We start from the raw sequence: 15,545 nt of genomic DNA on the forward strand, positions 1-15,545 counted from the left end.
TAATAATTATATGACATCATTAATTTATATTATGCTATATAGGCTATAGAGTGAATTATGTATTCCACTACAGAATACATGCTGTAAAATGTAATTTGTAACGTATTCTGTTAGATTACTCAAGGTCAGTAACATATTCTAAATACTTTGGATTACTTCTTCAGCACTGGTTGATTTTTTTCACTTGTTTTGACTATAAAAACTCTGCCAGTACAGTAAGACAAAATACACATGTTAAAAATACATTCTCTGAAAAACCTAAATATCTTATGCAGTGTTGTTTCTTAAACAAGGTAAATCAAATTGATCTTGTTTTAAGGATTTTTAGATATTTTTAAAGGAAAACAATACAAAAATTATTATCAAGAATATGATTTTTGCCCTAATATTTCAGGTCTTACTAGAAAAAAAGAAATTATGATCCGATGTGAATTTTCTTAAAAAAATAAAAAAATATGATCGTGCCTGGTAACATGCATATAAAATGGCTAGAAATAGCATTTTAGCTTAGCGTAAAGCTGACAGTTTACACAAGGTTTATTTCTATTTCTTCTGCTCCAAACTTACTTCAAACTTACTTCTCTGTCTGCTCATATGAATGTAACACATCTTAAGAAAGTGTTTCACCGCTGTTCAAATGCACTTTGGATTGCATCATTTATATGTATAAATGTTTTCCATCTGAAAGGACTAAATATTAAATGAAACAAATGACAATAAAATGCAAAGTAATCTCTTCAGTAATCAAAATACTTTTTGAATGTAACTGTATTCTAATTACCAATGATTTCAATTGTAACTGTAGTGGAATACAGTTACTTATATTTTGTATTTTAAATACGTAATCCCGTTACATGTATTTTGTTACTCCCAACCCTGCTCACTGAGACCATGCCATTAAATATTCAGCATTCTTAACAAAGTCACACGGAAAGCCTACATAATATAGAGATAGTATAGAGTAAGCTACGTAGAAAATAAATATTATTTAAGCTACTTTAATCTGTATAAGCGAACCTCCTTCACATTAAGACTACGCAATACAAGTTTAACATAATGAGTCCTTATTATGCGCCCTAGTGTTCCGTTCTTTAACCCAGTGGCTCTCAACCAGGGGAGTAGGGCTCGGGATCCACTAGGGGGCCTCAGCACACTTCCAGGGGGGCCTCAAGATCTCTTAATATTATTTAAAATATGATAGATTATTATCATTTTTTATATAATTATTATAATTCAACTTACTGAAAATGCTAAAAAAAAAAAAATGTAATAACTCCCTTCAACTTCTTGCTTTTTATGAAGAATATACAGTTCTAGACATTTCTGGAATCACAAGTTTTAAGGAAATATCTTATAATAGATAGGCCTATATCTTATATTATAAATATCTAATAGCCTACATGGGGGTCCTTGGAGTCAAAAAGGTTGAGAACCACTGCTTTAATGTCACGTAAAGTCCTGGGCGGACCCAGACAGCGTTCCGTGGGGTCCATGACTACCCGTAAGGAGGAAAAGGGTACCGCCTAAAACAGACGCGTTTATTGGACGCACATTGTTGCTAGGCGCAGGAGGATGTCCGTATTAAAAGCGCATCAGCACTGGTACAGAAACTAACTAAGAAAGCCTTCGCGACTATAACATAACGCGCGAGGAATCTTTAGGGAGGTGTCGGGACCTTATTACCCGAGATGAGGAGAGCATTGCCGCAGTGAGCAAATAATCTGATCAACGCTTCTGCACCGGGCTGTGGATTTCATGTCCCGGACAAACGTTGACATTTATAAGAACCAAGGGTAGCCTACCCCGGTTTAAAAACAACAATGTGGCGGTTTGATGAAAGTACATGCTGTCTCAGAGATAATTCATTAAAATGTTGTTATACATTTCGAGCTAGCAATTATAGAAACGAACAGCCGCGCACTTTATAGTTTTATGACGGATTAAACAACGCGACAGCCTCTGTGAACTACCCAACATGGTGAGTTCGTAAGAGATAGCCTATTCATATCAGTTTCACATTGGAAAATTGAATGGGATGGTCTTTTTAAATGATTCTGAAGTAGATTTTTGACATGGATTTGTATTATTGTTAAAATAAAATGCAAGGGAGCTAGCGTCGTATTTGAATTGGGTGCCATGGCTCACTAATTGAAATTTAAAAACTAACTCTATTAATGATTCGACTAGGCTATAATTAATATTTGATATCATATGTAAAAGAAGAATTAAGCATTCGGTTCTCAAATGATGCCAAACTGCGTCAGTGCAGATTGGCATTGCAGGTGCGTCCATTCAAGGAGGACCATGCAAACGGCTGAATGTCACAGATAAGTGTTCAGCTATTCACGGGTCATGGAAAACCTGACTCGATCCGACTCTGAGAAGCAGCCTTTGCGCTTAGCGGTTCCTCCAGTCCCCTCAAAAAAGACCGGAATTTATGAAAATGGTCACGAACAGCCCACTCATACGGACCCCACCGTTGCAGCGATCAGAGGGGCCAGTGATCCTACCGCATACCCCCTATCGGATTACCGAAGGCTGGTCCGGCAGAGATTTATACGCAGAAGTTTGTGGTTCTCTGAGTCAGAGGATCAAGAACTCGAAGTTCTCGAGTGCGACAGCACCGGCAGCAGTCCCATTAAAAGCGCGCATCCGCGGAGCGCACAGATTGCAGTGCAGAGGAGCTCAAACGCTGAGAGTCAGGTGGTGCAAGGGGATGGTGACAACGAGAATTTGGGAAAAGAGCGAGAGACACGCGAGGCCGAGCAAAGACACGATGCTGAGCCGTCTGAAAGCGACAAGAGTGTGGGGAAAGCTGGGAGCGACGAGAACGAGGAAGAGGCCGAAATGAAGGCGGTATCCACCTCTCCAGGTGGACGCTTTCTCAAGTTTGATATAGAGCTTGGCAGAGGGTCCTTCAAAACGGTCTACAAGGGCCTGGACACTGAGACGTGGGTGGAGGTGGCCTGGTGTGAACTTCAGGTAAGACAAATACAATCACAAGATATCTTGTCCTGAATTTTGACCAGTGGTGTTTAAAATTTCACCTGGATGCATATAGGCCTCTGGCTGGAATCCTCTAGGACTTTTCCTTAAAGTTGGGGGTTCTCCCTAAATGTTCTTAACCCTTGTGTGTCAATTAAAATAGTTACTCGGAGGTCCTTAGAGGACAAAAATGTCTGCGTCAAAAAACTCCCTTAATAATATTATATATTAATATTATTTTCCACTTTCAATGAGTTATTTTTTTTAACCAACATCAGTTCTGATCATAACTACCAAATATTCATTAATTTTCAGGATTTTAACCCTTTAAATGCCAGTTTGTTTATATAATGTCACTGTTGTTTTTTATTTAAAAAACAAAAAACAAAATTTATTTTCCATATACAAAATGCTAAGGGGAATTTTTTTTTGTTGGGATTATCACAGTCTGGGATATGTCTATGATTAGCAACAACACTGATTTTGATGCATTATTATTATTTTTTTGTGCAGTGTCAGGAAAAAAAATAAAAAAACAGGACCTTAGAGGACAAAAATGTCTGTATCAAAAAACTGCCATAAAAATATTATATATTAATATTATTTTCCACTTTCACTGACTTAGATTTTTTAACCAACCTGATCATTCATTCATACAATAGGATAAAAGCATGTATTTTCTCCATAGGCTAAACATGAGAAAAATGGTGCCATCTGGTGGAAAATATTAAACATTTAAATTTTGAATCCAGGGCTCTGGAATAAAAGCACAATATCACAGAATTCATGATTTTATGGTTTAATGGGAAATTAACTGGGATCAAAAATTGCAGATTTAATGGCTTTCAATGGGGACATTTTTGTCCTTAGGATCCTGAGGGTAACTATTTTGTGTACACAGTGTATTATAGATGTATTATAGGAACTGAGGTTGAAATATCAAAATTCCCCCAATAATACACACCTTTGGCCAAATTTATGCCATTGTTATTAACACAGCCAAAATGATCGAAAAAAATGAAAATGAAAAAGACAAAAATGTCCCTAACGTCGCACAAGTGTTAAACACCCTTTACCTGTTGTATTTAAAACCATTGTGTCAAAAAAAAAAAAAAAAAAGAAATGTCAACACAGAACTGTCATTTAACCAACAAACCTACCTTGGCCATGCAGGAAAGAAGTAAAAACTGTCCTAAACGTAAAAATTTAGTTCTATGTAGTTTATTATCACTTGATTTTAACAAAGAAGTCTATATTTTCAAGTTGATTGATCCAGTTGCTATTTAAAATGCTTCCTCCTTGTGCAAGTTTGCCGGGTCATCTGATATGGCCTCTTCGTTTATCACCACTATTGATTGTAAAATGGAGAGACTGAATCACAAGGACCAGGGCTAGTTCTAGTGTGCTCTAGAATCATTTGAGGACAGCGATGGTTGGGGGGACAAAGTTCTGAGAATGCAAAGTGTCAAACTGAAGAATTTCATTATTCCTTTCTGGAATATTGCAAGATAAATATTTTGTTTTTTTAGGTGATAATGATTAAAGATTATATTAGATACTGCAAATATAAGGATATAAAGATTTTTTTAAATCTAGTACCTTATATTTTGACTGCATTATAATACCTCCTACAAACATCTTTGTGCTTGTGTTAGAGTCAGTGTTAAAGGGATAGTTCACCCAAAAATGAAAATGTTATAATTTACTCACCCTCATGATATACCAGGTGTGTATGTCTTTCTTTCTTCAGCAGAACACATTTGAAGAAAAATAGAAAAATATCTTGGCTCAGTAGGTCCTTAAAATGCAAGTGGATGGTGATCTGACTTTTGCTCCAAAAAGAACAGATAGTCAGCATAAACATCATCCATACAACTACAGCGGTTAAATTAATCTCTTCTAAAGCGACACGATCACTTCTGGTGCATAAAAAGATCAATATTCAAGCACTTTTAACTCTAAATCATCGCTTCCCGTCAGCAGCGGTATGTGCGTGTGATGTAATCGTGTTGGCATGTGAGACGCAAGAACTGACACACGTGCGACACATCTGGAAGAGCAGGGCTGTTTACAACTGAGTAGGAGGAACGCTGTACAGAAGCTTCATTTGTTTTGGTTTAGATCTGTTATTATCTGTTTCTTTACTCACAATGGTGCGTTTGTGTGCTTATCCTGGATGTCTCAACCGAGAGAAGAATGTGAGATTCCATAACATGGAAATGTGAATACGAAACACAAGAGACCGCGTGAACTCCACCCTCTCATGAAGTTTACCGGAAGAGATGGATTCTAGTTAAAAAGTACTTAAATACTGATCTTTTTCGCACCAAAAGCGATTGTATCACATTAGAAGGCATACATTTAGAGTTGTATTGATGATGTTTATGCTGACTATCTGTGATTTTTTGAGCTTCAAAAGTGTGATCACCATCCACTTGCATTTTAAGGACCTACTGAGCTATTTTTCTATTTTTCCTCAAATGTGTTCTGCTGAAGAAAGACATACACACCTGGGATATCATGAGGGTGAGTAAATAATGAGAGAATTTTCATTTTTGAGTGAACCACCCCTTTAAAACCTTTAATGTATATCAGAACTACAACCCCTATTCCGAAAAAGTTGGGACAGTATGAAAAATGCTAATAAAAACAAAATGGAGTGATTTGTAAATTATATTCAGCCTTTGCTATATTTAAAGCACTACAACTAAACATTATATGATGTTTTACCTTGTGAATTTAATTGTTTTTTAAAAATGTACAGTAATTTCAAATCAGATGATTGCAACACGCTCCAAAAAAGTTGAGACGGGCCATTTAAGACTAATAACAATTTGACGAGTTGAAATAACAAGGCAATGGGAAACAGGAGATGTTAAACAGGTGAGGCAATCGTTTCATAGTATATAAGGAGCCTCCAACGACCTAGTCCTTCAAGAGCAAGGATCATTCGAGATTTGTCAATTTGCCAACTGATGCTTCAGCAAATAATCCAGCACTTTGAGAACAATGTTCCCCAAAGACAAATAGGAAGGATTTGGAGCATTTCACCCTCTACAGTGCACAATATAGTTAAAAGATTCAAGGAATATGGTCAAATCTCTGTGCGTAAAGGGCAAGGCGAAAACCACTTCTGAATGCGCGTGATCTCTAATCCCTCAGACGTCACTGTCTTAAAAAAATGGCTTTCATCTGTAATGGATATCATGAACATGGGCTTGGGATAACTTTAGTAAACCTTTGTTAGTCAACACCATTCGCTGCTGCATTCACAGATGCAAGTTAAGACTACTATGCAGAGTAGAAGCCCTACATCAGCACAGTCCAGCAGCGCTGCCGACTTCTCTGGGCTCGGTCTCATCTTAGATGGAAAGTAGAACAGTGGAACTGTGTTTTTTGGTCTGAAGAGTCCACATTTCAAAAAGTTTTTGAAAAACAAAGCTGTCGTGTTATCCAGGCCAAAGAGGAAAAGGGCAATTCAAGCTGTTATCAGCATCAGGTCCAAAAGCCAGTGTCTGTATGGGCCAGGGGTGTGTCAGTGCCCATGGCATGGGTAACTCATACATCTGTGTGAACACCATGAATGCAGACAGATATGTACAAATTTTGGAGCAGCATATACTGCCATCCAGCACTATCTTTTCCAGGGATGTCCCTGCATTTTCCAGCAGGACAACTTCAAACCACATACTGCCCAGATTTCAAGTGCATGGCTGTGTGAGCAGAGAGTGTGGGTGCTAGATTGGCCTGACTGCAGTCCTGACCTGTCTCAAGCTGAGAATGTGTGGTGCATTATGTAGCACCCCATACTACCATGAAGACACTGTACTATTGTGTAGCTAAAGACCTACATAATGGATGATTGGGGGACAATTTCACTTTCTAAACTTAACAGACTTGTGTATTCAGTGCCCAAATGCTTATTAAGTGTTAATAGAAGAAATGGTGATGTTTCACAGTGGTAAACACTCGACTGTCCCAACCTTTTTGGAGCGTGTTGCAATCATTTGATTTGAAATTACTGTGAATATAAAAATAACAATGAAATTCACAAGGTAAAACATATAATGTGTAGTTGTAGTGCTTTCAATATAGCAAAGGGTGAATATAATTTACAAATCACTCTTTTTTTGTTTTTATTAGCATTTTTCATACTGTCCCAACTTTTTCAGAATTGGGGTTTAACTAAAAAACAAACAAACAAACAAACAAACAAAAAATCCTGAAATAGCCATTTAGACAGGTTGGAGGGTTTGGACACAAATTCTAGAGAGCAGCAGTGTACCATGTATCCCTGGAGGATCAGTCCCCTTTGCATGGGGGGGGTCATGTGACAAGGTCTGGTCATGTGCACCTACTGTACCTGCTGAAATGATGCAACATTGCAATGTTATCAAGCACCAATGATTATATCTGTTAGATTCTCTTACCATTCTTGTTTCTTCATTTTCTCAGGTCTAAACCAGAAACAAGAAATTGTTTGCTGATCAAATTGTCCTAGAGGCATATTATTCATACATAGAGTATGTATGATATATGATTCATCTGTGCCCTTTATAAATAACTCACACAATTTTTACTGATCCACAATACATTATTTCACAATCATTTTGTCTTGTTTCATTAAGAAATACTTTATGGACAGAATAAGCTTTGGATTGGCTAGAAAGATTAAATTCTGAGCTGTCTGTCCATGGGAGGATGATTAGGCAGTTATGATCTCTGGACACTTGATGTTTTACATGAGGGGGGTCTGGTTTTTGTCTATGAGAGTGTTCAGTGTTCCGGCAATTGTTGGGGGCATGGTGGCAGTTTTGATGATCCTGCTGATCATATGAATGGAATGCACACCAGATACAGCACACAGTATAGTTAGGCGGCTGTGCATTGCTGACACAGGCCACCAAATCTGCAATGAGAGAGGAGAGAGAGCAAGGAAGAGACCGAGAGGTACAGGTCAGCTGAGGTGAAGATGGCTGTGTACTAAGGAATGTAGCATCCCTCACACCAAACAATAGCTTGATTGAGACTTAAGCTCTTTTTAAAAGATATTTCTTATGGAATTATTGTTTGTACAGAAGAACGCCCAACCTGATTTACGCCTCATTTGTTCTGGCAGTTTTGCATCAGTAAAACCACAACTGTAGATCCTCAAGTTATCTTCAGCTATCTGTGGTGGAGTCTTTATTTGAGTCAAATTGCTGGAAAAATCCTTAGTGCCATGCCCTGGGCATACATAAAAGCATAAAGCTTTTAATTCCTTTTATGAGAGCCTCTGCTTTAGTAAAACCCCTTAAAATAATCACTCATTTTTTTCAGGTGTGATGAAACTTGGATGAAAGTTTGGGATAATATTTTAACCTATCAACATATTTAACATACAGTACTTCGGTACTATTCTGGTTTACTGTTGAAATTCTGTATTGCGGTATTGCTGATGTTGTTGCTGATAATGAATTGGTTGTGTTTTACCTAATTTTTAAGTCACCATGGATAAAACTGTCTAAATAAATGGATAAATGTAAACGTACACCCATTATTGCACATAGTTGACCATGCTTGAAAATGAAAGTTACTGCACTTGCTCACAGTTGGTGGTTATATTGGTTAGCTAGCTTGTCATTCAGTAAGTTCAGATAGGAACAACCTAAGGCCACATCCAGAGTATGCGAGAGGAATGGAAGTGGAGTGAGGAGTGGAGAGGCATGATTTTGCCTGGAGTGAGGAGCGGTTTTTAAAAATTGGAGCGTCATTGTTTTCTCTCGCTCCAAGAGCACTCCACTAATGTTCCATCATGGGCACAACACCTGTTAACGGCCCTTAATGCAATAATTCACCATGTGTTAAGCAGTGTTAAACACTATTGGCATGAAGGAAAGATGGAATTTCTGATATAACCAGAAATAATAATAATAATAATTTTTTTTTTAATCTAGTGGGACTTGGTAATGTTTGACCTACAGCACGAAGGTTTCTTCATGCTCCCTATTACTGAGTTAAGCTTGCGGTAAAGCTTGACTTAATTACATGCTCCGGTCTCGTCTCTTTATTCCTACATCAACTAGCATGTATTGAAAATCAATGACGAGACGGCGAAGCAGAACACGAGTGGGGAGGTGATTGCCACGATCAAAGGTCTTTTGTGAAATCCTAAAATACTTGTCCAGAAAACACAATGAAATCCATTCACATGTGGAGAGAAAAAGGTCAGTAATATATATATATATTAAATCTTTGGAATAATTATAATAACATATCATCATTCTAATCTAATGCATCGCAATCTTAACTATAGGCTATTATATCCCGCATTAAATAGAATTGAACTTTTAATGACCTAAAACACCAACTGAACTAATCAACATGTTAATATTGAGTAGTTGACTTTAATCGATTGCCATCTAAATTTATTTTAGTGCCGTAGGCTAATTTATGCATTATACATTTGCAGATGAAGAAGCTCAGCAAACGCGAACAGAGAGAGATAGATTTAAAATTTTTACAAAATTCAAAAGCTAGTATTTCTAAAAGTGAACTCAAACATGTTTCAAAAGTAAGCTATAAAAATCATTTAATTTAGTCTTGGGCTAATGTTAGTGTTCCAATAAAGCACATTGTAGCTTTTCTTCTAGTATTGTGTATTTATTTTTCATTTAATACATCTTCTGCATGGAAGGTAGTGATATTTAAAAGCATACTGAAATAACTTTACAGTGGAGAGGTAGTTAGGCGCTAATTTTGCCATGGAGCGAACACGGAGCGGGGTTTCTCTAATCCAGGAGCGCGGAGCGAGCGAAGTGCAGGAAATGGACAACCTGGAGTGGAGCTGGAGCAGAGTGATTAAAGAATGCTTTGAGTGCTGAGGGGAAATGTTTGCCACTCCACTCCACTCACATACTCTGGCCACATCCACACTAATCCTTTTTCATTTGGAAATCCCGTTGTCCGTTTCCATCGTCATCGTTTTCCAAAGTATGCAGTAATAAAAAGCATTTTCTAAACGCTCTTTTTTTGGTGATGGGAAACGGTGTGTGGATGCTTTGTGGATGTGAGGCTTAAACATAGCACAGCCTAATCAATGCATTTTCAAACAAAAAGGTATTAAGCCCCGTTCACACCACCAGTGACATTGTTGCTGGATGTCGCTAGTCTCTGTACTGTGAAGTCGCTAGTGGACGTTCCTACTGCTGTCACTCTAACGTTATTGGTGGACCACAGAACTGGCCATAGTAGCTTTAGAAAATCTAATCATAAGATAAAATGTACTGCCAGCGTGATGCTCCTGTTCTACCTGCTCTGTACGGGACTCGAACCGGCGTCTCCGGCATGGGAGGCGGATGTGCTAACAAGGAGGCTAAAGGCTACAGCTTCTAGTGTCAGTCACTAGTGCACCTCTTGAGGTTAGGAGAGTGAGGTTTATACACATTACACAGCTATCTATCAGCTGGCTCCCGTTAAACTCACCCCCCTAAACCTCACTCCCAGCCGAGTTACGGCACCATTGTGATGCTCCTGTTATTCCCGCTCCGTACGAGACTTGAACCGGCGTCTTCAGCATGGGAGACGGTTGCTCTAGCAAGGAGGCTAAAGGCTACAGCCTCTAGTGTCAGTTGCTAGTGCACCTCTTAATAAGATATTCTAATTTGACAAGGAATCAGTTCTCTTATCTCTAAAAAATTCATTCTTCATGGGAGAGTGTTTTTCAGTATATAACCTGCAGCAGTGCTCAATGCATCATATTAACAAGACAAACAATCTATCAAATAATAATCAAAGTCACTCAAGCCCAAAGTATACTTCGGGTGGATGCGCCGGCCATTGACTCTACTAAAAGAGTATTACAAAGTAGTTGTAGTGGGCATGCGTCAAACGTGTTTTGCTCACGGTCAGAAGAGTATACTCACAAAGGGAACACGAGCCGATCCGGAACACGCAAAATTTAAGTATGTCTGGGCCTTCAGAATGCCAACAGTTTCTGACACACACAAATTATATACAACAGTGAAATCCCTCAAAACTTTATAACTTCTCCTCTGTCTTGCCTGCACTATACACCGTTTTGTCACAGGAGACGGATGACATGAGCTCCACTGCCTTCTCTCCCATTGGTTGTCACTTCCGAATGTCGCTCATCATTTGCATAAAGTTAAACTTTCCTCAACTTTGCGTTACTCGCCACGGCCACATCTTGTCACTCTGCTCTCATTGAAAATGAAAGCGATTGCGTCCCTTTGCTGCTGTGTGTCACTGGCGCTATGAACGGGGCTTTAATGTGGACATGGCCTTGGAATTTGGGTCCGAATTACGAAAATCTTCTTAAAGGTGCAATATGTAAGAATTTTCATGTAATATTCGCCCTTTTTTTGTCAACGTGTGAACGGCTTGTAACACAACTTAAAAGGTTGCCTATTAATGCCTGTAGACTGATTTTCATGTGAAGGGAGTGGGTCGCTTTTGCCAGGAAAATCCAAAGGATGTGACGTTTATGCGTGCTCCCGAGAGCCTTGCCTCAGTGCTTCTCTTCCACGATTCAACAGCGACAACAAACTGCAACACTAGGTAACATTATTTTAGAGATGGAATCCAGAGTTATACTAACTCTAAATAAAAAAATATTTATCTACTGAATCCCGCCTGGCTAAAGTGAAAACTAGAGAGGGCATTTGATTCCTGGAGGGACCATCGTTTGGTTTTGGGGCTAAACTACAATAACACATGAAATTAATGCTAGACAGTGTTCAAGATAATGCAAAAAGACCCATTCATTAGTGTAACGTAACTTGGTTATACAGAAAATATATACATTCTGTTATTATAAAACAATAGCGCATCGATATATCAAAATGTCAGTTGTGATGGAATCACATCAATACTGAATTGTGTCAACATATTTATAATGTACAGTCTATTTCATAAATAGCTACTGTCATCATCCACCAAATTTAGCTAACAGCTATTGATAAAGCTAGCTAGCTAGCTAACGTCGACATAGGCTGTCGTATAAATGCAGTTAATGTATCATGCAAAGAAAAGTGATTACTTCAAACTACAGTCTCGCATAGTCAAACCTATATCCACACATTGTTTTAGCCCTGTTTCAACTCTGGAGAGTAAAATATATTATGCAGTCTCAAAGTTTGTAGTAAAACAGTCATAACTGTGTAATTTAAATTATGCTACCTTATCCGTCAGCATGATGCTGGTGAATCATGTTCAGTCTTTTTGTACGTTACATCATTGTTTTGGTCGATGTTCGCTCACTCCTGTCCCTATGGAATGCGTGCACGAGCACAAGCACGAGCAAAAGGTAGCTGGCTGCAGTTCACTTAACGGCCACAGGTGTCATTAATAACAATGGTTTCTGAATCTTACATACTGCACCTTTAAGAAAGAAAAAAAGAATGTTCTTAAGAAACATTCTAAAAAGTTTGTAAGAAGGTATCTAGCTATAAACGTTAACTTTTAAGAAAATAAGAAATATTTTTATTTTTATTTTTTTGTATTTTTTTCTGAAATACAAAATATTCTTAACTTTTTTCCTGAAGGAATATTCAGAGTTCAATACAAATATAGCTCAATTGACAGCATTTGTGGCATACTGTTGATTTTGTCCCTCCTTTTCTTAAAGTGAGGTACTTACAATAGAAGTGAAGGGGGACAATTTTTGAAGGGGTTTAAAGGCAGAAATGTGAAGCTTATAATTTTATAAAAGCACTTATATAAATTATTTTGTTTAAACTTGTGTATTATTTGAGCTGCAAAGTTGTTTAATCATAATTTTTACAGTTGTTTTAGGGTTTAAGGGTTTGCTGTGTTACGTTGTCATGGCAGCGAAGTTTATTAGATATATAAGTATAATATTAGATATAACTTAACACAGGAAAGATTAGTAAGCAATTTTATCACACTAAAATCATGTTAAAACATATGTTGTTTACGTCTTGTGGTAATCCTTTTCGAAAAGTATTTTAATGTTTACTGATTGGCCCCATTCACTTCTATTGTCAATGCCTCACTGTAATGCAGATTTTTGTTTTTTGTTAAAGAAAAGGAGGGACATCAAAATGCATTTTTGTGGCATTATGCCACAAATGCTGCAGATTTGAGCTTAACTTGTAGATAGAAAGATAGAAAGTAGAAAATATTAGTTAAGGAGAATTTTATTTTAAGAATTGTGTTTTATTTTCGGGAATCCAGCCCCTGGTAGCTTGTTTGGTGCAAATTACTTTGTAGGATGATGTGGCATTCAAGTGGTATGATTAACAATGATTTTTCTGATTAAATTGATAATTTGCAATATTTGACAGTGAGATGTACAGAAAACTGGATGAAAATTATGAATGAATGGGAGGAAATAGAATAAGATTTCTGTCTGTGTGTATCTCAGAGTTCATGTGAGGTATCAGATGGTGCAGTGTGTGGGTGAGTCTCAGAGGTTTTATGGGGTTGCACATTGCCTGATCGCAAGGGACAAAAATGTTACAGATACTCCCTGTCAGCGTTTAGCAGATTTAACAGCAGAAGGAGGCAAAATGTCAAGGTATTGATTTGCTCAAGGCTCTTGTCCCATAGTAAGACCAACACACTCTCGGTTGAACCTGTTAACCACCAACAACCGTTACTGTAGCATTCTTCAAGCCTTGTATAACTGCCATACAAACCTCTGTAGTGCCTCTCTAAACCAGAGTTATATTATCTACACTAAATATACTGAGCTGCCTACCGTGAGTTTGCCTAATAAGACATGTTTCTAGATCAACATATTTTGCTGGTCTTGGAACAACATTTATGTCATAGAAACTAAGATTATCCCTAACTCTTAAAGCCGATTTATACTTCTGCATCAAACCTACGCTGTAGGCTATGCATCAGGCACGTGCCATGGGCTTTGAGACTAGGCAAACATCAAAGATTTTTAATGCACTTTATTAAACGCTGTGCCCAAAACACATTATACGGGTGAGTGTAATGTCGCGGAAATATTATTGGCGTAAATTTTTGCCTTAGAACCCACCAGTCAGTGGAATCAATTATGTCACAGTGGCAAACTTCATGACCAAATTGTCCAAATTTCAGGACAGTAATATTGCTCATATCACACAAATAAAAGATTGTCATATATTGAGCCAAGCATGTTTATGTCCATTAAATCATACAATGAACCATAGTGCCAGAAGAGCTTGTTTTGACGATTGCAAGTTACTAGTTTCACTATGTCACTCTTCCCTATTGATGGGAAGATTGGATCATTTTACTGACTTGAATCTTTGAGTCTCATTCAGCAAAATGAACAAATCTTTATTCAAGTCATTTAGTTCATTTCGTTCATTTGAGCAGAATTAAATTAAAATGTTACATTTTCAATAGCCAAATCCCCCCCAACACGTCTACTTACGCAAACTTTGAATATAGTCCCAATAAGGAAAAATTGATAATGCAGCCAATGACAAATTATGTGACACAGAAAGATTAGTTCACCTCTGGAATCTTCTGGTTGGAGTCATTCGTTCTTTTGTCACTGCATAGTGTATACAGCTGTCACGTGACAAAAGAACGAATGACTCGGACCAGAAGATTCCAGAGGTGAACTAATCATTTCTGTTTCCTGTATGAGCAATGCATAGCGAATACGGCTGTCACGTGACAAAAGAACGAACAACTCGGACCAGAAGACTCGAGAAGTGAACTAATCATTTCTGTTTCCTGTGTGAGCAATGCATAGCGTATACGGCTGTCATGTGACAAAAGAACGAACGACTCGGACCAGAACACTCGAGAAGTGAACTAATCATTTCTGTTTCCTGTGTGAGCAATGCATAGCGTTACGGCTGTCACGTGACAAAAGAACGAACGACACGGACCAGAAGACTCGAGAGGTGAACTAATCATTTCTGTTTCCTGTACAGCGCCTATGCGGTTTTCACGTAACAAACGAATAGAGGTTTCGCAATGCACATGCACGGCCAACACAAAATGAATGAATCACTCTCTGAGACTACTCGTTCTTCTGAGTCACATAAAAGATACGTTCAAAATGAACGAATCGTTCATGAACGACTCATCACTACTCTTCCCACAGTTCAGAAACACTGGAATGGACAGCAGCAATTAACTAATCTGACCACCAAAGACAACAATCTTAACCTGAATGCACAAGGCAAATGTAAGGCAAATGTAACGTAAACACGGCACTCATCCCTTAATATATTTTATTTTAAACAGACACTGCGCCCTAACGTTAGAACTATAAAACAGACAAAGCATAACACAAGAAGGACATGATTGCCAGATCACCACTCCATAGCCTAAGACTAACCAGAAACAATGACCTAGTATCTATGACCTAGTATCAATAACACAGATTTTTAATAAACATATTATCTTACCTTTACTGGAACACAAAATCCATGCATCTTTCCTTGCAAATAAATATCTCCGTCACTTTGTTGTAAAAGTCGCCCGCTTGTTTAAGTTTCGATAGCCACTCTTTCTCAATTTTTTATTGAAATGAACTTTGCCAAATCTGCGTAGGTCATCGATGCTTACACTATATCCATTTT

The 15,545-nt window shown here is 37.9% G+C and overlaps 1 protein-coding gene across 3 annotated transcripts in view; it reads left to right on the forward strand.

Moving 5' to 3' along the window:
* The first annotated feature begins 1,543 nt into the window (after positions 1–1,543).
* The window catches only part of wnk2 (WNK lysine deficient protein kinase 2), a 48,522-nt gene continuing 34,520 nt past the window's right edge, over positions 1,544–15,545 (forward strand). For all 3 annotated transcript variants that reach the window (XM_051675669.1, XM_051675670.1, XM_051675671.1), the window contains exon 1: positions 1,544–2,982. In XM_051675669.1, the coding sequence (XP_051531629.1) occupies positions 2,353–2,982 (630 nt within the window). In that variant the 5' untranslated portion in view covers positions 1,544–2,352. The remainder of the gene's footprint in view (positions 2,983–15,545) is intronic.

This window comes from Myxocyprinus asiaticus, chromosome 37 (genome assembly GCF_019703515.2).
Source record: "Myxocyprinus asiaticus isolate MX2 ecotype Aquarium Trade chromosome 37, UBuf_Myxa_2, whole genome shotgun sequence".
NCBI lineage: Eukaryota > Metazoa > Chordata > Actinopteri > Cypriniformes > Catostomidae > Myxocyprinus > Myxocyprinus asiaticus.